This window comes from Chelon labrosus, assembly GCF_963514085.1.
Source record: "Chelon labrosus genome assembly, chromosome: 22".
Lineage (NCBI taxonomy): Eukaryota > Metazoa > Chordata > Actinopteri > Mugiliformes > Mugilidae > Chelon > Chelon labrosus.
Window position 1 is genome coordinate 13,433,386 of NC_140355.1, and position 24,950 is coordinate 13,458,335.

The window sequence follows — 24,950 nt, forward strand, 5'->3', positions numbered from 1 at the left end:
TTATGAGAGTATGAGATTATTGTATTTAGGTCAATGATTTTTAAGAAATCCTCATAATGTGGGTCATGCATTAAATGATAGAGAAGATACTGCTGACATGAGCCCAGAAAAAAATAATAAAAAAAGTGGTATTATAGATTTATTTAAATAACAATGAAAACCTTCTAGCAATATACGAGCATAAACTCTCCGGAGAACTTGAGGGAAAAATGATCTTTAAATGTTCAAAATGATCATTTTTTAAATCAGTGATTTTAATTATTGTGTTTATCTATAAGAGTGTTAGCAGAAAAACAAAAATAGCGGAGTGGAAGAAACAAATATCAAGGAGTAATGGGACATCTGCGGCAACACACATTCTCATTAGCATATGCATCCCAGAAAAAATTGTCAGATTAATACTAAAAGAAATGGCATATTGTTGCAATTTCACCATAGCTGGGTATAAAATGCATCTCCAGGGTGTAATATATGATTATTAACTTCAAAACAGTACGTGTGTTTTTAAATTTCTATTAAATCACCAACCTGCACCGCAGCGCCACGCCTGTCACATTTTACGCGCACATGCGCAGTGGGAGCGTTGTGGGTGGGGAAGAATTTTTTGTTTATTTTCGTGGGCAGCTAGCCGAAGAACGCGTTGTTGTTAGCTTACACAGTTTCATCATTTTTTTAATAAAAGTACAACAAGAGCAACAGACTTTAACTAACATGATATTGTAACGCTTCGCAAGGTAGCAGATTCGCGTCCGACATAGAGGGAAGGTTAGCTTGTCAGCTAGCGTGAAGTTGATGGATGTCTGTTAGCGTACGTGCTAGCAAGCTAGCCAAAAATAACACAAACGCAAGCTAGTTAGTGCTAGAAAGCGCAAGCGGCGTTGAGGTGGATAAAAACACTCGCGTATCACCTTCTACCACTGGGGTTAACGCTATCACACGGCGAAATCACTGTAAGTGTAAAAATCGGTTTGTGTTTGATTCAGGTATTGGATAAATTAATGCTCCCTGTGCTAGGTTCAGCTAATGCTAGTTACCGTAAGCTAAGTAATGGCTAGCGCCGACCGACATTAGCTTGGCCATGTTAGCTAACCTTATATTCTTTCACAATTGCAATTTTGCTAAATATATATATATATAATCTTTAATGTATGGTCGTAGGTTAAACTATTCGATATACATTGGGCCCTTTTGAGTTTCAAAGTACTGAGGTATTATTTATTTTTTAACAAAGATGCTTCTCTGTCTACGAGCTATGATAAATTACCTATTGGGGCACTTTTAGCTTCGTTTGATGCGAAAATGCTAATCAAAACAGTTTGATTGACATGTTTATTCGGTTTTGACTTTAGCACAAATGAGCACTATAATCGTGAAGAATATAGTTTTCCCTATAGTTAATAATTCATCAGAAAATGATATTTAGACAAGGTAATGGCTGTGTTTGAGGAGCTAAGTCAACAGTGTATTTTTGCATGCACGGATGTAGACTTGAAGGCAGTGCTTGTCAGTTTGTAATCTCATTTGTTTGAAATGCTACCACCGTTGCTAGCAAATGATAGTGAAATGTACAGAGATAACTTTAAACTATCTGTACAGCTTTTGGAAACTGTTTCAGGAAAACAGTTTTATGAACTGTGGCTTGATCTGAAATTAAATTTAAGTGGTGCACGTATTTGATCTGTTAGTAATATTTTATCCAGTGCAGGTTGGCATATACACTTGAACGTGCTTTTACAAAACAGCTCTCCTCCTCTTTTAGGTTGGTGAACGTGAGCTGCATCGGGTCCGCAGTAATTCCACCTTGCCACTTCTACTGGTGAAAGCGTAGAGGGTACAACTAAGAAAGCCTCCCCGGGGTTGAAACCTAAGGAACGAGATGTCAATCACAAACACTCCCACAAGTAACGATGCCTGCCTGAGCATTGTGCACAGCCTCATGTGCCACCGACAGGGAGGAGAAAGTGAAAGCTTTGCGAAGCGAGCTATCGAGAGTCTCGTCAAGAAGCTGAAGGAGAAGAAAGATGAGCTGGATTCGCTTATTACGGCCATTACTACGAATGGAGCTCATCCCAGCAAGTGTGTAACAATACAGCGAACTCTGGATGGACGCCTACAGGTAAAATAGCAGATCTGTAGTTCAAGTTATGATAGATGAAATGCTTTATTGATCCTGAGTCAGTTTGTTTAGAGTTATTTCCTGTAAGAGAACATCGTGACTAACCATGCCTACCTTTGTGTGTGCTATAGGTTGCGGGGCGTAAAGGTTTTCCCCACGTTGTCTATGCCAGACTGTGGCGATGGCCTGATCTACACAAGAATGAGTTAAAACACGTGAAATATTGCCAGTATGCCTTTGACCTGAAATGTGACAACGTGTGTGTCAACCCATACCACTATGAGAGGGTCGTCTCTCCAGGAATTGGTAAGTAAGACTCTAAATTTTGTTAGTCTTGGCTAACAGTTTTCTTTTCCATATTATCATTCAGCTGTTTGTAAAAAACATGTTCTGAAGTATTAAAATATTGTCCTGCATGAACATGAGTTAAATTACTTTATTCTTTTTACTGTGTTTGCAGACTTATCCGGATTGACCCTTTCAGGTTCAGGTAGGCTAAAATGTTCCTGTTTGCTCGGCAAAGATTTGTGGCATGTTCGACAGTCTTAACCGTGCCTGTCATTTCCTGCCAGGTCCACTCATGGTAAAGGATGAGTATGACTACGATAATCCGCAATCCCACTCCAGCACTGAAAGCCACCTGCAGACTATCCAGCATCCACCGTCGAGGCCCGGTCCGCAGGAGACGTTCAGCAGCCCTGCTTTACTTCCTCCATCGGAGGGCAGCAGTTCAGCTTCGACCTCTGCTTTCTCCACCATCAGTGCTGGACCCTCAAGTGAGACAACACACGTGGTCAACACTTAATAATGAATTCACCTGAAATGACCTATTTGGCGTAACACTTTTCGTAAATGTGTATTTTTTCAGATCCTCCCCCGAACTGGAGCAGAAATGGCAGCTTCACCCCGGCGGTGCCTCAACACCAGAATGGGCATCTACAACATCATCCTCCCATGCCTCACACAGGGCATTACTGTGAGTGAATGAAAGCTTAGGAAGGCGTAGCAAAACTCAAAAATCCAGCCTAAAAAAATTGTGCATATCGTTAAGGGAACAGTTTATAAAGAATATTAGTGTTAATACATTTTAATGTGGGTATTAGCAGAAGCACCAAGACATTGATTGCAAAGATCAAAAGAGTTTTCTTCAGTGGACATTTATTAAGTCGCTTTACAATTATAAATATGTGACAAACTGAAGTTGCTGTGGTATAGATGAAGGCTAATTATAAATAGTGAACATCCTCACCCAACACTAGATGAGTCATTTTCTGTTCTCGTTTCACCTCCTGTGTTCATTTCTGAGTAATATATATCACAGCATAAAAAGAGAAGTTAATTCAAATTGAATATTGACGTGTACTTGCAGGGCCCGTCACCAATGAAATTGCATTCCAGCCCCCCATATCCAATCACCCTGGTGAGTGTGAAACTGCAGGTCGGAGAATATCCATATACTCTTACATTTAATGTTATCCCAAGTGTGACTCATTTGACCGTTGGTTGCTTGTTCCAGCCCCAGAATACTGGTGCTCCATTGCATACTTTGAGATGGACGTGCAGGTTGGGGAGACGTTTAAGGTGCCGTCCACGTGTCCGATAGTGACTGTGGACGGGTATGTGGATCCGTCAGGAGGGGACCGCTTTTGCTTGGGTCAACTGAGCAACGTCCACAGGACAGAGAACATAGAGAGAGCCAGGTACAGATATTACTCTGTAGTTTAATGCATGTTTAGTGTGCGTTTCTAGGCACGAACAAGAATTGACAGTAAAGTATGTATTATTATGTTACATATCTTTGAGTGCTGGAGCTGCGTTCACTCATTCTTTCCTTCGTGTCCTCAGGCTTCACATTGGCAAAGGTGTGCAGCTCGAGTGCAAAGGCGAAGGAGACGTCTGGGTGCGCTGTCTGAGCGATCACGCAGTGTTTGTGCAGAGCTATTATCTAGACCGAGAGGCTGGACGCGCCCCTGGTGACGCCGTCCACAAGATTTATCCCAGCGCTTACATCAAGGTGAGTGCGACATCAAGCTCACACTTCGAATAGCAGAAACTTTCCAAGTTGGTGATTTCAGAAAAAATTGTTCTCTGTCACTGGTTAAGTTTGCGCACCAATTATCTAGTCAGCATACGATTACGTTTGTAATATAAGTTGTGAAGTTATGCTCACATAGTCACAGTCAAATATGTAGTTTTGAGGAGAATTTTAACCTGCACGCGTTCCATTACCGAACCTGCTTCAAGTCGTTCAAGCTTGCCGTCTTCTCCCCCGCCAGGTGTTTGACCTGCGTCAGTGCCACAGGCAGATGCAGCAGCAGGCGGCGACAGCTCAGGCAGCAGCTGCAGCTCAGGCGGCAGCGGTGGCTGGGAACATTCCAGGGCCCGGCTCAGTGGGAGGCATTGCTCCTGCCATCAGTGAGTGCTCTTACCGCTGCACTTAGCCTTGAACAAGTGTATTATTATTATGATTGCTCCTCATCAGCATCCCTCTGCGGGGGGGGGGGGGGGGGGGGGGGGGTTGGAGCCCTGACTAATATTGGGAACTTTCTTTATGGCGCTGGATTGAACGGCGCTGTGACCAAGAGAATTACAGAGCAGCATGATGAGAAAGAAAGTCAACCAGCAGTTTCAATTAATGATGAGGCTGGATGAAGGATGTACTTTCATTATGGATGTATATTCCATATCTACCTGTAAATTAGATTGGATTTCACCAATGAATATTGGAGGCACATGCTCCATACTCAGATTTTAGACAATAACTTGCAGCGTATTCAGTAGACAATTTAAAACAATACTGAAAAGAAACTTTTAGATGTTAAAATTTACTTTTTCCTTGGTGTAGTAGAGAGAGTGTGATAATATAGACTGAATAATAATCATCTAAATGACTTTCAACATGATCTAGACTCAAGTTAGTTTAGCAATTTAGCCACAAAATGGGGCCATGTTTTAAGTGTTTATACTTTCTTTTTCTTCAGTGCATGGCTGAGGTGGGAGAATTGTGAATTTAATATACACTGTTCATCTTTTCACCCTTTCTCTTTTAATATTAGTTAAAACAAACCTTTACTGAATAAGCACAATAACACCGAGTACGCACCAAAACATTAGACCTGTCATTGTTTCTTAAATTCCTTTACAAAATGGTTTCAGGTCATTTTTATAATTGACAGCTAAATATGTAGACAATGAAATGAACTGAGGTTGCTAAAATTACATTTACAGTGAGTATATTATCTGTAATTTAAGTCAGATGCACTAAAACATGTGTAGCAGCCCGAGTGACTTGTACACTTTTAAAGACTGATCTCTGTTTTGGTTCGGCCTGTGGTGCCGCATTGATCTAAAAGTCGCTGCCTGTGATCCCCCTGCAGGTTTGTCTGCGGCCGCAGGCATTGGGGTCGATGACCTGCGCAGGCTGTGCATCCTGCGGATGAGCTTCGTGAAGGGCTGGGGGCCGGACTACCCGCGGCAAAGCATCAAAGAGACGCCCTGCTGGATTGAGATCCATTTACACCGAGCTCTGCAGCTCCTGGATGAAGTCCTGCACACCATGCCCATAGCTGACCCGCAGCCTCTTGACTGAGTTAAAAGACACGAACTGTACATAAAAGAAAAGGAAAAAAAAAAAACAGAAAATAAAGGAAAAAAAACAGACTATTCTTTAACAGACCACTTCACCTGTAGGCCTGGAGTGCCAAAGGAGGACAACAAACCACAGGGAGTAGTTTGTAGGAGCAGGAACAAGGACATAAAGGCTGGCAGTATACTCCAGACAGACAAATCTCTCAAACCCACCGCTGCAGGCTGTTGCCAGTTTACTGAGCGAGACTCCAGGTCTGTAAGTACAGTGACAGCTGGAGGAACATGTGAGTCACCCTGGGAGGAGTCGTAGTACACTGGAAACATGCAGCCCAGAGGATGCGGATGAAAAAGGAAGCCAGTATTCAGACATTGTTTAAATTGGAACTGTTTAAATAACTTGAAGCGAACAATGTCTTTTTTTTTTTTTCTAAAAACCCCAAGTATTTGTAAGATGTGTAGATTTCTCCTAACCGAATGACAAACTTGCTTTTCTAAACGGGGGGAAAATTAAAACAGTTTGGCTTCAAAACGGTTAGGCTGAGCACAATACAATGGAAACCTGCTCTTTACCCGCTCAGCACACCCTGAATGTGATTTCAGCTGGAGTATGCTGCCCGTCCAATCCTCCTTCATTGGTTTCTCCGTGGCTGATTTGACTCCATGTGAGTGGAGATATGTCCCCTCTCGCAGATCATCATGTTACTCATGTTCTCGTAAAATGTAATCTTAAATATTTTCCAATGCTGATGGTCCTTGTTCGATGTTTTTTTTTTTTTTCGGATTTATATTCTCTTTTTGAATTGTTTTTAATGACACGGAGAGCATTTGAAAAGCCCATTTTAGCTCAACCCCATAACTAACTACTATAAGTCCACCACCAGTCGAGGCTGTTAGGAGTTTGGAAAAATTGTTCTTGTACTGAAATTTCCCCCAAATTTCATTGACGGCTGAAATATTTAAAAAGAAAAAAAAAGAATAGACTATAACAAACTTGCTTTAATATTATGTTATTGTCTTTTTTTTTTTTTTATTAGGTGCCCACCGTGTCCTTTAGCACTTTAATAATTTGTATCTTGTCTTGTTTTGTAGTCTCATTTGTGGTTACTCGTTGTATCCATATAATCTCTTAGCATAGCTAAAAAGGTTTTCTTGCTAATTACCTTTTCCCACAAAGAATGTGGTTCACTGTGCCCAAAACTGAAAGGTGTATTTAGCCGAATCTCGGAGACTTGAGACATTTTGGGTCGCTTAAAGATATCTCACTACCACTCTACCACACACTTATTATTATTATTTGAGGATAACATATTGTAGACAACAGCTGAGTAAGCAAGGAATGAACTGTGAGAGGAAGTGTAAGCCATATTGATGCCAAATATACTAAGTGAGAAGGATATCAGACTGCAGTCATTTCAGTATTAAGTTGCTTGTAAAAGCTTGGTTTTAATTACCTGACTGACTTTAGTTTTTGCTCAGCACTGCTGATCAAACAATATTTTGGTATGCGGAGCTCGGTTTACATACAGCTGTTGCAGTATTTTCTATTCTTTTTGCTACCTTTTAGTCATTAAGCGATAAAGCATCCACGGTCATAATCGTAAAAGTTACTCAAATGATAAGAAACGCTGTACACACTTCTGGAAATCTGCGTTCACGCTCATCTTAATCTTTAAAATCATGTCATACAATCTGAATACATATGGAGTTTGAATGGTTATTGGTGTTTATATGTATGAATAAAATTTAATGGGCTAACGTCGAGTCACTGGTTCAAGTGTTGCGAGTCAAAAGGCGGCGGCGGCGGCGGCTTTGAACAAGAAAACGTTTATTACTGCAAAGACGAGTCACAAATTTTAAGAAAACAACACTAAGAAGCTAGCCTGAGCTGAGATCTGAAATATTCAGAAAACGAAACTACATGTGTCTTTAATAGTTTCTATAATCATCAATACGACACACTAAATGATAATGTCTTTGTAAATATAAAAGTCCCCCAATTGTCCTCGTTTTCTGTTGTAAAATACACAATACAAATCACCCTACACACATTGGTTTGCTTGCCAATTCGAGAATATACATTATATGAAGAAAAACTTAACGGCACACGAAAAGAAAGTCACATGGAGTTTGTGTGTATATATTATAACTATACATTATCCAAAAAACAAAAAATAAAAGGAAAAAAAATAGAAATCACAAAAGCACTTTAGCCAACATATCCGATAAAATGTTCACCAAAAAAGAACAAATCAAATAATTAGGACACAAATAAATATATCTTATTTTTTTTTTTAAGCTTTTGATATATACACATTTTTGTCTAGGGTGAATCAAGAATAAAAACATTCCCCCAAATGCCACTGCCAAATGCTTGTGCTTGCATTAGAGCGTGCTACAGATGGCCACGACTCACTAGACTGTCAAATGGCACTTGGACAAAAAAAAAAGAAAGGAAAAAATAATAATACAAATCTCTAAACAGGTCACAGCATTCAGAAAATATCATTTGACAAAAGAAATCACGATCATGAGAAAAAAAAACGATTCAGAGCATTTTACTTACAGTAACTCTCCTGGTTCATTGACCAGCTCTATACAATAAAAAGTTGTTTGCAGGTAATCTACCACGTATAACTTACTAAGTGTGTGTGTGTGTGTGTGTGTCTGTGTCGTCACATCCAGTAAATAATCAGTAGTCCAGTCTGAGGACGGGTCCTTATCCTTCCTCAGCCCTGGTGTCTTCTCATTGGCAGCACCTGTGAAGCCTCTATCTGTAGCCCACCAGAGACCCAATAGTCACCCAGGCCATCTGCTCTGGCCGGGGCGAAATTAAAGGCACCGGAGTCTGCTATGGGTCAGTGAAGCTGCCGTGTCGTCCAGGTCATGAGGCATTTCTCAGCTTTCACTCCTATGACAAGTTGAGGAATAGCTTATATGTTCGTTCTTTTTAAATGGTTGGAAATGGGCTCATTTGCAAACAGCTGATACAAAAAAAACAAAAAAACAAAAACACAATCTTACATCTCAATTTCAAAGACAGTAGAGAAATAAAGTACAACTGTGTTGGCAGCATTGACGTCCTTCCAGTGTGTTAACCAGGCGGCCTTTGAGATGCGGAAAGCTAAATCATTGTCTGGCACTGTCTGGTTAAATAACAAACAAAACAAAACAAATGACAAAAACATGACAAAAACGGGTTTCTAGCAGACCAGAAAGCACTTGATGATGCTAAAGCACACAACTGAGATCCGAAGAAAACATATTTTAAACCATTTTCAATTCAGGCACAAAAATAATACAAGGTACCATCTACAGTGTTGAAGTCAGTATATGTATATATGTGTAAGGAAGCTGCAGTTCATTTTAAAAATCCTTTAGCAAGAGAAAGGAAGAGAAAATGCAATAGTAAATGTATCCTGCAAAAAAAAAAATAAAAAATCTTCATTCCTAACAGTACACCCAGATTTGCAAACATCACTTTTTGCAGTGTTTGAATCGGGAATCGGGCACCTTTTTTTTTTTTTTTTTTTTTTTTGCAGTTGCGTGCACAAAGATTTATATGAAAATTGATGTGGAGTTTTTGTATTCATTCCATTTCTGTGCTCTTGAACTTGCATTCCAGTTTAATTCCAAGAGTCACGGAGCATTCAAGTTCATTACGGTCGCAAAAAAATAAATTAAAAAAAGCCTGAGGCCTTCGACTTGCAGCTGCTTACAGTGCAGTTTATTGGCCTTTTCTTGCAAACCGTCCTTATCGGTGTCATTAGAGAGTCAGATTTGGGAGTGCTCAGTTGCTAGACCTGGTCACACCTGGTCAAGGATCCAGTGACTATGAGGTGTCATGGGAAATGATATAGAAAAAAAAAAATAAAAATCCAGGAGTCCACTGACCCAGGAGAATAAATGACACGAAGTACTTATTCACCCTTCATTACGGTTCAGCGTGGAACTCATCTGAAACACAAAAAGCTAGAAAAGATCTGGTGTACTGCTCGTATCTAGAACTTTTAAGGGCTGCGATGACAGCAAAGACAGCGCCGACACCTTTTATTTCCTCTTTTTTTTTTTCTCTTTTTAAATCAATCTACATGACTTGCAAAGAAAAAGAAAACGTCCGGTTCTGTCTGTACAGTAGGTCTGCTCTTTGTGATTTATCCTCATTACAACATAAGCATTCAAAACAAACAGAACAAAAAAAAAAAAAAAAAAACAATATCCCACAATAAATATCAATAAATAAACATTTCTGCAGAGAAGTCGTGCAGACCATTTCAACGGGCATGACGGAATAAGAACAAAATCATTTCAGCGACCAAATGTTCCTATTCGGAGGATTAATCTCAATGTTCTCCACGACACAGAAGGCTATAAACAGTTCAAGTATAGATGTAGTCTAATGAATCAGAAGTTAGTCCCCCATGCCGTTCCCATTTCACAGTCTATGAAGTAATTACAGATGCGCTACCGAAAGAAACATTCACGTATAAACAAACAATCAGATCAACCACATAAAAAGCCAACAAATATACGTAGTGTATCGTCATTATATATATACTATACATATATATATCTATATATCTCTTTGAATATCAGAAAATATCTACTTTTGGTCCACTGTACAAAGATGATCTTCAAACAGGGAACAAAGGATGAAGCATTTTATGGTCTAAAAACGGAAATGAAAACGTATCAGAGGTGAGAGAAAAGCAATGCAGATTTTCTCTATCGCGTTGAGATTTGTGCAGTACAGTGGTGTGTGTGCAATAAGGTTTGGTGACTGTGCTGCACGCGTCAAAGGGCTGGCACCACTGGTTTGAGGTAGGGTGACTGATGGATGTGTTCCAACACACACGCACACACACGAACACGCAGACACACGGGCATATATGCACATGCACATAAAAACACATCTAGGACCTACGCATCCACGTTCGCGCACACGCACACACGCTTCACTCGATAACAAAAGGCTAATGCAAGAATAGGCCTCGAGAGGGCAGGAGCAAGGCTAAAGACCGTGATTCAGACGACGAGCTTAGTAGAGCTGATCCAGAGAAAACAACAGGTGTGTCTGTGCCTGCATCGCTTGATCTCAACACTGATGAGCCCGCCCAAATCCAGCCACGAGTCACCAGAAAGCCAAACCTGTGGCCGGGACAATGCAGAGAGGGGCTGTGGGCTCTCTACAGCACACAGTCGGGACTACACGGACAGCTGCATTTAAGGATAAGGCACTATGATAAAGCCGAGGTACATTAAATCCCTGACATTCCTTCTGCTCTGCAACATGGCACTGTGGGACAGGAAAACGGCGTTTGGTGCGGCGCAGACGGCTCGCTCTCAGCTTCCTCTTGTTGGGTTTGTTTTTTTGTTTTGTTTTTTTGGTCCACTGCAAACTTAAGAAATTGTCCTTAAGACGTAAACTGCAAAACCAGGGGAACGTGTCCGGTGAGTTGTTTTCAAGATTCCAGCTCGTTACATAAACCGCACTACAGAGCATCTAAAATGAACAAAGGCAAGCGATATGCACGGGGTGCATAGAAAAGCTAGCGTTGAGAAAGAGTCCTTTTTATCTTTTTTTCCTTTTTTTTTTCTTTTAAAACAGCCTTTCTTCTCGATCTCATTTATATACAGGAGTAGCAGCACAGACATTTCTTTAAGGGTGTCTTTTTTTCTGTGACTGAAAGCTATAAGTGGTTATTGGCGAGTGGCTACTAAATCGTTTTCAAACGGAGCAGGTGAAACTGCCCCGTGATCCTTACTTAAATAGAAAGTTGTCCCTTTTTAGCTACATACAATACTCAAAAATATTTTCTTTAACTAAAAGCAGTTGGAATGCACGTAGTCATGAATCATACTAAAATTAGGAGAGATGACTAGAAAATTAAAAGAAAACACACGGATAGCACCATGACTTTTGGGTAATACCAATTGAAAGTACAGCAAAAACTATGTACAGTAAGTGAAGTTCTTGAGTCAATCATTGCCTTAACTCCACTGGGACTAGTGACATGGATTTGAGCTCTGAGACATCAGCAGTTTGAAGTAATTTTCCTTCTGTAAAATCCATCCGTATACAGAGACGGAGGCGGCAAGTCGTGCCTGAACGAAACATTTAACGGGTCAAATTAGTCTTTTTCTTCCGGGTCTCTTCCACCAGCTGCTGCATTGTGTTAGAGCGCAGGTTGTACGGGATGACAACACATCCAGAATCTAAGCAGTCAAGACAAGGACAGCACATCTTAGCCAGAGTGTCATCATTTCGACCCCGTCTCCCCTGACAGGGCTGGACAGGGAGAGGAGAGCACGTCCACACAAGTGCAAACAGAGACAACGCATGAAAGAGACGCAAACATCAAGACTTACAGAGAGAAAGATATGTGGAGAGTGAGACGGCAAAGCTAGGCCAGACAAGATCTGCTGTGCCCCCCCACCCCAGACCTTCAAACGGACGCATAGGTGTTGCCTGTGGTGCTGCAGTGGCGGATGGTGGGAGTACCGGCGGAGGGGGTTAGGATGTGTTCAGTGTGGTCCTGCGGGGGCTGGGGCAGCGAGTGGAGCACGCCCGGCTGGACAACACCCACCACAGGGTGGGAACCGTCCTCTAGCGCCCCGACCTGGATCACCTGGATTACCTCATGCTCTGACTTCTCCCGCTTGGCGAGCGGTTCCCCGGACTCCTCCGTGTCGTCTTCTAAGTCGCTGTCCATCCCACTCGTTTCATCTAGAGACAGCAGCGCAAGAATTAAAAACAGGTAGAGCTCATTTACAGGATTACACTCAAGCTGCTCGCCACCATTTTGCTATATCAACCTTCAGTGGGCAAGTAATATTTAATCGCCTGTCGTCTAAATGAGCACTGAATTGAACTGAGGTGAAATATATTGTTATGTGTTCAACGTAAGAGTCAGAATCAACACATACCTTTATCAATGTTAGTAAGGGACAAGGTGTTGAGGCTGTCAAACTGAAAAAAGGAAACGCATAATAACAGGGCCATTAGTGATTTATATTGTTCTGTCACACAGTGTAAATACTGTACCAAGATAAGTCCTGTATCCAGTGATAAAAGGCATGCCACATTTGTACCTCCCCCATGACACCGATGGGTGTCTCTCCAGTAGCCTGAGCCACCCGATGTTCCACTAGGTAAAACATGTACTCGTCGTACAGCAGGCGAATCAGGTGGAAGGACCCGAAGCTGGCAGCACTACGCAGGGTCAAGTCCCTGATCACCATAGAACTGCACAAAGATGAAATACATTTTAAAACAATGCTACACACTCATACATCTCCCAGTATTTATGTATTTTTTTCTTTTTCTTTCACAGACCTGTAGAAAGACCACTTAAGCAGGAACTGTCGAGCTGCCCTGGGGAAGCTGGGCCGGTGCTCGTAGGGCTTGAGCACCTGCGTGACCACATTATCCAGCCAGGCCGCCCACTGCTCCAGAGAGCTTTGCTGCTGTAATGTGGCCTTGAAGTCCTGCTCCAAGTGCTGAACAACTCCCTCCTCACACTGGCACACCCACGATGCCTGCTCCTGTACGGAAACATGATGAAAGGAAGGAATCTGGGTTCACACTTTGTTCACAGAAAAGGTTCCCATTCTTTTGATATAATGGCTGTTAGGAAATAAGCATAAGAAAAGCAAACATGTAGCCCTCCTGACCTGCACATTGGCAAAGTCAACGCGGTTGAGATCGCTCAGCATCTGGTTGATCTGTGATGTATTTTGCAACACGGCACGTGCCGCCTGAGCCAGGTGGTTCAGAGATGTATATCTGCGCAATGTTTGCGCAAAGGCACTAACAGCGGCAATCTGTGAAAAGAAAAATGATTACTACACACCTTTCTGTACCAAATACTACTCTATACATTTGATTACTGATACTGTACCTTGGTCTGGATCATTCTCGGTGGAATGGCATTCATGGCATTATTGAGCCAACCTTCCAGGCTTTTGGCAAAATTGCGAATGGCTTGAGTCAAGGCACCTGGAGCAAGGAAAATAGCGGGACAAAAACAAACAGCAGTTGGTTAATGATTGTTACAAACCTTAACGCCAACAAGAAGATATGAGGCGTCTTCTTGACATAACTGTGACTCACTGGGAATGGGTCTCAGGACATCAGGAATAAGGATCTCCACAAGGGCCTGGTACATTAAATGGTCACAGGTGCTCATCCACTTGAGAACAGCCTCGTTTCTGCACAGTACCAATAGCTGCGATCGGGGGAGGCGTGCTTCGATCTCACTTACGCTGCTGCGGAAAGACCAAAACCACATTTATATCAGGCTATTTAGAATTTCTATATTAGCCTAAAATAAATCCTAGTTTACACCGGTTAAATGCCTCGCGTTTCTCTTCGACTTGTCCTCACCTGTTTTCTGTTACGGTGGCACCCTCTACAGTGTCGGGGGGAGAATAACGCCAGAATGTCTGCCACAGCTTCTCAATTAGACTGAACTGGAGGTTGACAACCACATCCAGGATAGCCTGAAAAAGAACCAGAGGATAAACAAGAAGAATATAAAGTCTCAACTGAAAGAACTTTCTATGAGATAAAGAAATAGTCCCTCTGAAAACCTGTTCACTATTAGGATGATCACCGTCTTTTTCCACAGTTCTGAGGATAAAAAACTAAGCTCCATTTGTCTCTGTTGTACTGGTGAGAAGAATCTAATACAGTACATGATTATCATCCCCAGACTACTTGCATTACTAGACACCACTAGAGACAAAAATGTTTTCTTTTTTGTAATTAGGATGAAATCACCATTTAAGACCTCGGTCGTCAACCCGTGACTCGGTACCATGTGTTTAAAAATTCACAACATGAAGAGAAAACCGTTCTAAAATGTCACCATCTGGCATTTACCAATCTCTGTCACCATAAACACGCGACCTTTCCAAAAGTTTCCACACTTTAAACACATCAACTTTTTGAAAAAGTGTAAAACTTTAGCTTGGTATCTTGAGACTTAACAAGCTTTTCTTACTAAATACAGCTTCAAATGAGATTAAACTATGAAAATAGCGTGATGGCAAACTGATTCCAGGAGAGAAGCGACTACTCATAGTAAAACTACGATGCCTATGTTGTATCAGATAATGCAACAATATTGATGGAGGTTGCCTGGTCATTTCTGAGCAATGTAGATAGCCTATTGTTTCCACTGTGAATGACTGTGAAGTACTTATATGACTTTGCAGTGAGTAAAGAAAGGGATATGCCTAACCTCACAGTGCTCTCTGTAAAGGGACTGGAGAGCTTTCACATCCTCTGCACTGATGTTCTCTGTATTGCTCTGTCCCAGGTCCAGCTCTACAAAGTCAGGGAGTGCCCGTGATGCATCTAATAGGGGAAAAAAAATAATTAAAACAACCACTGTAGAATAATTTGAAAAGACACAGTCTGGCTATTTCCGTTTGTTTCTCTGTTTTCTAGTTACAAACACATGCAGATAAAGAGAAAAGCAGCTAACCTAGGAACTGCTGGTGGTGCTGACTCTGTGCAATGACCGTCTGCTCTGCTGCTCCAGGATGGTTCTGGCCTCCTCCTGAGTAATTCTCCCCAGCGCCAGCATCAAACTTTTGAACCGGCTTAAACCTGAAATCACACGGCTCCCCTTAGCATCTAGGAAAATTACGACTTTTGTCACAACAAGAGCTGCACGCTGGGCAATCTGTGTTTTACCTCTGTTTCTGCTGAACAGGTTGCTGTCTGAGGGCCATGTACTGCATGTCTTCTTGGAGTCTATTGAGCGGGGAATCTGGTTTCACACGTATACCGTAGTAGTGATATTTGGAGTTCCCTCTGAAAGGCAAAACCAAACATAAAACAGACTGAGTTACATAGAACCACATTGCACACATAATAGAGGAAAAGCTTTCTTTTGCTTAAAAATAAACGCTGCAAATAGCGAACCTCGTCCCAAGGCGTCTTGTACGGAGTCCCATGAAGATGGAGCGGATGAGTTTGCCAAAAGAGGCTGCATTTACAGGGTCCAGTTTCTGCTCCTGGCAGTGGCGCAGATAATGATTGTAGAGGGTGGATCGCGGTAGACTTACTCCCTCTGCTGTCTCATAATTGTCCAACAGCCACTGGAGCTACAGGGGGGGGGAACACATGCTTTTTAATGCTGCTCCAAGAAAATACCTTAAGCTGGTAATGTAGAGGCTGCTGCAACACAGCTCTGCATAAGCTTCTATGGCAGCCGGTACAAGTTAAAGAAATAATAACGTTTAAAACCAGCAAACTAATACAATAAAAAGCCCCACACCAAACTCAAATATACAGAGGTCTGAAAAAGGCAGAACAGCAAGAGAGCGAGTTTGCAAAAGTTAAGCTTAGGTGAGGGGCAGGCATTCTTAAAAGCAACTTACATGGCTGTTGAGCAGCGAGCTTCTCTGACTGGATAAACCCTCAGATTTTTGGAGCGTCTCAATCGCCATTTCAATCTGATAAACCACGAAGCACAGGACAACAAAATGTAAGAGGGAGGGGGAAATCAAAACAAAAGCAAGGGAAAACAAAAAGTCGACATGAACACATTACTGGCCACAAGCGAAAAGAAATAAAGAGAATCTGGAAAAGGTCCCCCGAAGCAAGCACCACTAAGACCCAAGCAGAGCAGGAAAACCCGTCATCTCAGGGCAACCTATGCCTAGCTGCGGAACGGTAACATATGGTAAACAGGATCAACTAAGAACATGGACGGTGGATGGCTCCCAGGCACACAGCCCTTTGTGATTCATCCAACGCAGATCCACTTGTAACAACTTTCAGGTACAAGGGCAAAGCCAGACTCCTTTACAAAAACAAGAGAACTGAGGCAGCGTGCCAAGAGGATTTAGCAATATATCAACCTCCAGAGTTACACAAAAAAGCTCACGGGGAGAAGTCTAATTGGGTATTGACTTTTTTTTTTTTTTTTAAAGTAGCTTTACAAAGCTGTTTGTAAAACAAGACGCAATATGCTGGCTGTTACTATAAAATGCAAAGCTGTTGAGTGCATCTCCGGGACATTTGCACTCTGTTTCATGATGAAATTGAATGAATTGGTTATATATATTTTTTTTTTTCTGTTTTCCTTTGCACAGCCATGACTCACACCCACATAACATACTGTAATGCCAGTCACTATATTGTTGCCAAAGGCGTAATTTTGGTGCAATACATATAAACAAAAGTACAGCACTTTGTCCAATACAAGTGGCAAGTGGGTGAGTCCCTGGAGTTGTGGAGAAACCTTTCACCCTTTGACACACCTGCCTCTCTGGTCTTAACCCCTCCTTTTCTTCCCCAAGTGTAACAGCCCGATGGAATCAGGGATTTAAACAGAGCCCTGTATTACTTGAATATTAAATATTAAAGGTTACAACAATGAATTTATGGAGACTCAGGCTCATAAACCCACACTGCATAAATGGCAAACAAGCATTGTTTCTCTATATAACAATGGGCCTAAAATGTGTGCGCTGAAAACAAATATTGAGTTTAAATAAGGAACTTAAGAGACCAGTGACCTACATTTGTCTGGATCTAACTAGTGGATAGATCAATAAAGTATGACAGAAACAGAGCAGCTACACTGACAGGGCGAGTCGAGACAAACTAACAGCTGTGTGAATCTTAACAGGGAAAATGTTCCTGCATACGCGATCATCTACCAACAAACACACAAAAGCAGGCGGGTCAGTGTGTAAGTGAGGGAGCCACTCGTTGGGTGCAATGAAACTTACAGTAGCTGGGGAAGCCCGTGCGGTCTGGGTGGCAGGGTGGGGTCCAGCGTTGTCCATGAGGTAAGCCCCAGAACTGCTGCTGATTACCTGACCCCCCGCCAGACCCATGCTCATTCCTCCAGTGCCGCCGCCGCCGCCTCCTCCGTTGTTGGTCATGCCATGAGTTGTCACCACTGTGGACACTTGTGACGAGCTGCCCTGCGTGTCAAAGTAGCTCCCTCCACTGTTCTGGTTGTACAGCTGCGGCTCTGAGTAAGAGTAGGTTCTTCTGTTCAGAGGAGAGAGTAGCAAAAAGTTAGTGCGCCCAATCTGACATCTACAAAACACATTAAATGATAAAAGTGCTTTGACTGACCCTTTCAAATAGAGTGTGGTTTCAACGGCCTGTATTGTAGTAGTTATACATGTTTTTTAATATTTTTCTAGGCACAGTCAAACACTAGTAACAGCAATATCATAATTAGGACAATTTAATTAATTAATGGTTAATTTCTTTAGTAATAATTGTGTTTTGTATGAAATACTTAAATCTGTTACATGTTATGCTGACACAAATCTGGTATTCAGATCCAGCAGGTTGGTTCTGATTTTATATTTCCAAGTCCCGCTGTGTTTCCACCAGTAGAAGAAGTCATACAGTGCGTCTGTTTGCGCCTGTACACACACACACACACACACACTCACTGATGTGTACTCGACAGTGTGTCGCAGCAGGACAAACACAGCTTGGGCCTGTTAGCAGCATGTGTACGTAACCCCATTCCTCAGACCCAGGGGGGCCCGTGCATAGTATCGGCACTTAAAGGACAGACAGGCCAACTTGTGGTCATGTTCAGGTGACTAAGCACAATCAAACACACGACTGCACGGCCCTCAGAAAGCAAAACACACGCACACATAAAAAAAACAAAACAAATGCACTCCCACCACCATCATGTGCTTGTGACATGAATGACGGCGTGAAGAGACTTAAGAGGAGAAAGAACAGGCTGGGGCGACGCTTGTATTTGTGGAGCTGGGTAACAGACTGACTCACATGTTGCCATTGGTGTAGACGCCACTGTTTTCCTCAACATACTGCACCTGTGCTGGGTAAACATGCTGAACCTGTTGAACAGTCTGGGCCTGGAAAGACAAATTGCAAAGGTCGCAAATTAATGATTTAATTCACAGAATTTGAATATTCCACTGACAAAGACGGAAATGTACGAACGCGCCGAGTGTGCTTGCGAAGGAACATTCACACACAGGCAGGCTGGATGTACTGTACCTGCTGCTGGACAGGCACCTGCTGGGTGGAGCTGGTAGGCTGGACAGGCACAGCGGTCTGAAGAGGGACAGTGGAGGTGGAGTCAGCGCCTGCTTCAGGGGTCTGCATGGCGCCTGAATAAGATAGACGGATAATGGTGTCGCATATTAAGAGCCAGGAACACTGTCAACAAGAATGAACTTTATGCTTAAGTTGTTTCCAGCATATATTAACACAAGACAAGGCTGTCATAAAACAAAATCTTTCTATAGAAGAGGGTAAATCCAATAATTAAAGAAGATTTGGTTATTCAAAGATCTAAAATCTGACTAAATGAGACACAAGTCAAAGCATTATAGGTAACACGAGGCGTTATCACAGAGTAAAACAGTGGTCTGCTTTACTCGAATCAATGCTACTCAAGCTGCTCTAGACTAATTCTACCCGAGCACCTGTTTCTGCCTTGTGGTACTCAGTGTACTAAGAGCCTCATGCATCAGTGACACATGGTCTTGTCTCCATGTTCACAGCCATAAAACAAGTTAATATTTAACAAACTCCAAATAGATGCTGCTTGTAGTCGCTCGGTCAGTTCCCACTTTCTCACACACTTCAGCCCTTACTTGAAATTGAAAGTCCCAGATCGGTATAAAAGAAAAGTTTTAGGGAATTGTCTCATTTTGCCCTCACCAGATAAGTTTCATTTCTACAAATGAAGGTGCTTTCGGGAATCGGGAACTGAGAACGCACAGTACATACTAAGCCATGCAGTAGTGAACAATTTTGGATCCGAGGACAAGAAGAAACGCTGATTGTGAACCTGTGTTTGTGAGTTAATAATAGTAAGGCTCCTATCGCCCATTCCTTCCAGGGAAAGGCCACCTCCTCCCCATCACAGTTTCCATGAACAAGCCTCTCTTGGTTAATTAAGATGGGTCTCCTAACAGCTTCAAATCTCTCCGGGGACAGCCTGCCCCTTCCCTTTACCTTCAATATGACACTGGCTCTTTTCTTAAAATAAAAACTATCACTTTATTCATGTCGGGGGTAACTAACCTCAAAATATTGGCAGGTGTAATGAAAATGGGAAAGATAGTTAAACAGCAACAAAACTTCATTTTCTTTTAATAAATTGGGACGACGACATTCATTAATAAAAAAGCCTTCTGCTTTTGTCTGCCATGTCACTAGACTATTGCCAGACTGGTCACAGCACAGCAGAAAAATATGTATGTATACACTTTCTTTAAGTGATGATACCACAAGTACACTTTTGATTAACGTACTACAGCACACTAGTGCTTCACTCTGTAGTTTGAAAGCCATTCAATGCAGGGAACAAAACTTATAAAAATGTCATATCACACTGTCAAACTGTAGCCGTCAGCGAACGAAATCTCGATGCTAAAAAAAGGGCTCGCAGAGAGGGGGGAATATAGAGTTATATTGCACAGTGCAGTTTGAAAGCTGAAGTGCATCGCCCCGACTGAGCCCACCTAATCGAGGAAAAGAGCCCCTGCATCACAGCACACTCTTTTTCTCTCACCTCAACCCCCCTCTCCAAAGACACACACTCGCATATATACACACACGCGCGCACACACACACACACCAACACACCTCCTGCCACACCATTCAGGCACTCCCTTGTGGCCCACTTAAATGCTGTGCTCCACTGAGCAAGTGCAAGCCCTACAAAGACACAGAGGAACAAAAGCCACCAAGGAGTGCAACATTTTGCCCCGAGTTTTCTCCCTTCAGCTCCTCTCGCTATCATCACAGCCGACAAACAGTGGAAGCGCGGAAGGTTCACCGTCGCAGCTACGGGAAAAAACACAAAGAACTACAGTGTGCGTCGCTAACGATCGTGTATGACAAAGTTGGAGTCTAATGCACAGAGTCTTGAAATAAGAGCTGGCGGCGAAGGCTGGAAAGTACACCATACACAAAATCTCTCTCACTCTCTCACACACACACACAGAGTGGCATTATCTGGTGCGAATACAGCAGGAAAACAGGTGGAGGTAGATGTATCTAGGAGCTGAAAGGGTGGGGGGGTATGCAAAGTACTGTGTTTGTTTAGCTTGGTTGTAAGATTATAAAGACAACAGGGAGGGACTTCTCGAGCGACTTACGTTCAACTGTTGGTGCAGATTTGGATGTCAAAAGATCGCATACATATATGGGATACAGCAAGAAGTGCAAAAAATTTGGAAAAACTGGAAACAGAAATGTTAAATGTAACAAAAGTCAAGACACAGGACACTACGACATGTCTAAATGTCCAAATCCTGGGTTTGGGAAGGAACAGCAACCTTTATCCATCACCCATTTACATCGTTATTAGATGGTTGTGGCAAATAACTGCTGCTAAGCCATGAAAATGGTCGACTGAATAATTGAATTAATCAGCCCCTCTTTAAGTGATTGGAAATGCAACAGGATCCAGGCAGCAGGTGGCATGGTACTATTTCTGCCCTACTGGACCTCAGGTAAGTGGTAACATGATCTGATAACTAGCAGTTCCCCACATCCTGTTCTATCCGTGTGTGTGTGTGTGTGTGTGTGTGTGTGGCGGGAGGGATGGCCTATTTTAGGCTGTATATGCCAACACATTAATATATTTACATTATTTTGGGCTTCACCCGCAGAATTGAACAGTCGGTAGTTTGGAAAGCTATGGTGGCGTCCGCGAACACAAACGGCTTTCCACGTGAGCAGTTAAAGACACATGATTCACGTCTACCATACAGTTTAAGAGATAACCTGATTCTAGGGGTGAAGAGCTTAAATGGTCAGGAGTCCCCACAGCGCTAAAGGTGCACCTGTCCTCTCTTCACTTCACCTCACCACACAAAAACACACACACCTGATCTCTCTCCTAAAGGCAATCAGAGGTTGCAGGTGAACAGGAGACCCAGTGGACTCGAAAGTAATTGTGATGCAACATTAAGAAACTGGCTTTATATGAAACCCCAACCCCAATGAGGAATCCTCAAATGTAACTTTCTTATTATTGGGAGGCACATAGGGCATATAAAACTGAAACAGAGGTTAACAGAATGGTTTTAGCCAATCTGATTGAGCCCAATATAAATCTGGCAAAAGATCACTTCCTATATTGCGTTATAATGGATTCAGTATATTCGCTCCCCCTCCCCTTGCTTGTGCAATGAGGGAAATACACACGAATACAAAACAACAATTATAAATTTCATTTCTTTGAAACTTTTAATGAACATTTCTTCAATATAAATATTCGCGGAAAGGGTTGGATGAACCGTTTCCATTCACGCAAGGTGTAACGCAGAATACCGAAATGATCCAAGATAACACTGCGCTATTTTAATTTTATTCGTGTGTTATTTAACTCAAAGGCTGCCACTGCAAAACTTACCCTTGCGTTATCAGATAGCTTATCACAGCCATCTGATGCCACAAAGAGGGCAGATGGAAAGCTAGCGAGGCTATCTTGCTCCCTAAGACAAAAGGGAAAGTAATGGCTTAGCTATTGTCAATAGCAGTTAGTGTGTGGAAAGCTAGCTCACAGCACTTTCCATTGCTAATCGACGTACTGATTTTCCACCACCAGCAAGAGCTGAATCGCTTTAAACGCAAACTTGCGATATAATTGTAGCACAACCCCTCAAAAAAAACAGATACCAACAGGCATTGTGAGAAGGCATCGCTGGCGTTAGCAACCTAGCAACAACAGACACCTGCTCCTGCTCCTGCTCCAGCTGACCAGTTAGCATCATTGACTAGCCCGGACTCTGTGCTACCACTCAACATGGCATGTTTAAACAAATAAGTTACACCGACATGGCATTTTACGCCTAACCGAACGCGCCTGGCTCAGTTTTAGCCAGTGAGAGGACACGGCTAGCTTCTGCTAGCGAGCAGGACCTCTCACAGCAGCGGGTATCTACAGGCAACGTTAGCAAGCAAGCTAACACGTTACAAAGAAACACCCTCGCTAGCAAACTACCCCAGCTATTCACCGAGCCCTCATTCGGCAGCAGACAAAAAAAATAAATAAACCAGCGAATTAATATATCCTTCATACGTTATCCCGGGACTCGATAAACGACTTGCACTCGGGCCGAAAATAGTATTTAGAATTTAATCAAACCTGAGCTGTGGACTGGTTGATGAAGATGAGGATGGTGGAGGAGGTGGTAATGATGGAGCGAGAGGTTGTTGTTGGTGGGTTACAGTCGCCAGGACTACGGTGACTATGGCGCTGCCTCACTGGGCAACAGTTGCTATAAAACTCACCGGCAGCGCGCAACCTTACCAGGCAGGTGGGAGGAGATTGAAGCTCACTTAAACCCTAAAAGAAATCAAATCACACGGAAATGCTTGTTCTCGATTCGCTGCCGAATATGTTAACAAAGGCTGCCTATTATACCCGAGCCCATGCTGATTTTTTTATTTTTATTTTTTTGGAGGGGGGGCTGATATGTATTAAGAAGCTCAGTCATCAGATGGCACATTTAAAAAAAATGTTGACATATAAAGTCACGGTTTTTGTTTGAGTTCAGGTCTTAGCAGGTGTAAAGACGGCGCTTGTTCTATAAACAGCACACGTCTTTAATTTATAAATCTGCAAGATGCTCTTAAACTGAGGTAGTTTTTTTTTTTTTTGGTTATTTAAGTCTTTCTTTCGTGCTATAAAATCAAGATCTGGTGAAGATTCACTTCCTGACTTAAATTTCTGATGCAGCCATACTTCGAATTTGATATTCTAATGGCATTGTATAATGATAGCCCATTTAATAATTTATTAATATGTAGACAACATAATGGGATAGACTGAGATTTGATCCATCAGCCTACAGGCCTAGGACCCATTATTTGTACACCAGGGGATGTCAGGTCTGTCATCAACAAGAAAAATTTGCTCCTGCCTTAAACCCTTTCGGTCTCAGCCACATCTGCATGTTTTTGTCCTGACTTATTTTTCACCTTTGAGTTTCCTTTTAGATTCACTTTCTCACGATTTTACAAAATCAAGCACGCTGAAAGAAGGTGCCTGTTCATCTATAGTGTTCTCAAAAATTAAAAGATCTTACAACATCTTCATTTTTTTTCTGCCTTGTATAAAGGGATTATTTAAAGCCAACAAGGGCTGGAAGAGAAATGGGGCAAAACAGGTGGCGGTTCATTAACTTGTTATACACTCCAATGTGTGTGTGTGTGTGTGTGTGTGTGTGTGCAAAGGCAGTGCCCACCATGTCTTATTCATTATACCTGACGGCTGTATAGGCTGAAGGTTAATTCCATTCTTAGCTGTTCTCCTGACCGCCATGTGCAATTTTTTTTTCCTGTTATTCTCACCAACCTAATTAGTTTTTAAGTTAACTGACCTTTGTGAACATTTAAATGTTAGTCTTAAATGTATTTGTTACTTACAAACTGCCTCACAACTACTGTCTTTTGTTTGATTTTTCAACCTGGGCACTGTCTTTCTGACACCCTTATTCATTAAAGCCTGCCTTCTCCTTGCTTGAGGAGAAGTCTTAGAATTTGTTAGGTAGGTATCTTTGAAATGAATACGCTAAAAGTTTAAACATTTTGCTACATAGCATATAAAACTTTTAATCTGGGAACAGTGGCCAAACAAAAGCATTAAGAGGCTTCCTAGTGGGTACAAAGCTTAACCAACCACCTGTGTCCACTGCACGGCATGTTTTTTATTTTATTATTTTTTTTTTGATTAGCAGTTCTAAACAGATGCTTTTTGGAAAAAAACTGTTGTTGTTGTTGCTAAGCAACTACTGGAACCCCCATCTGAAGCATGACACTCTTGCTAAAAGAATTATTTTCAAGTAAAACATTTTGTCCTTTCAATTTCCAGCAAGAAGAATGCACTGCTGTGAAGAATACTGCCAACTGGTCCTGTAAAGGGTTTTCATATTGAAACGCTGCAGTGGTTGCTAATTATTTCTGTGGTTTACATTAGCTTATTGCCTCCAGAATTTCGCTGTAGGAAGTTATTTATATACTGCGTCTGCCGCAAAGTAGTTCTGTAGCTTTGTCTTGTTTTGTTTACTTTAAGCAGAGATACTAACTCAACAGGGAGACACACCGTCAAATATTTTATTTTATATTCGAACGTGCTTTGTAGCTCGCAAAGCGGCTCCTTTTTTAAAGTAGCAACTAAAAGTGGTTTTAGAAATTCACTATTCACACAGTTTTTTATTGACGTGGTGTTGCTTTTGAGTCGACTGTTTACTGTAAAACATT

General features: G+C 42.0%; 2 protein-coding genes across 2 annotated transcripts; one reads left to right on the plus strand and one right to left on the minus strand.

Moving 5' to 3' along the window:
* The first annotated feature begins 275 nt into the window (after positions 1–275).
* smad4a (SMAD family member 4a) lies at positions 276–7,456 on the plus strand. The gene is given in 13 exon segments (XM_084572926.1): positions 276–950; positions 1,760–2,116; positions 2,248–2,422; positions 2,577–2,606; positions 2,689–2,918; positions 2,921–2,952; positions 2,954–2,976; positions 2,979–3,092; positions 3,486–3,536; positions 3,633–3,816; positions 3,962–4,130; positions 4,393–4,531; positions 5,494–7,456. Coding segments are annotated over 12 exon segments (1,599 nt in total). The 5' UTR covers positions 276–950; positions 1,760–1,876; the 3' UTR covers positions 5,706–7,456.
* Positions 7,457–10,226: 2,770 nt separating this feature from the next.
* On the minus strand, positions 10,227–22,921 carry rfx3 (regulatory factor X, 3 (influences HLA class II expression)). The gene is made up of 17 exons (XM_084571863.1): positions 22,834–22,921; positions 18,723–18,835; positions 18,489–18,577; positions 17,453–17,720; positions 16,094–16,168; positions 15,636–15,817; positions 15,405–15,524; positions 15,193–15,317; positions 14,947–15,062; positions 14,088–14,203; positions 13,815–13,969; positions 13,603–13,700; positions 13,376–13,525; positions 13,038–13,246; positions 12,794–12,947; positions 12,629–12,671; positions 10,227–12,428 (listed from the first exon to the last, which is right to left on the minus strand). The coding sequence occupies exons 2-17, from the start codon at positions 18,828–18,830 to the stop codon at positions 12,148–12,150; spliced, it is 2,289 nt and encodes a 762-aa protein (XP_084427989.1). The 5' UTR covers positions 18,831–18,835; positions 22,834–22,921; the 3' UTR covers positions 10,227–12,147.
* Positions 22,922–24,950: the final 2,029 nt, after the last annotated feature.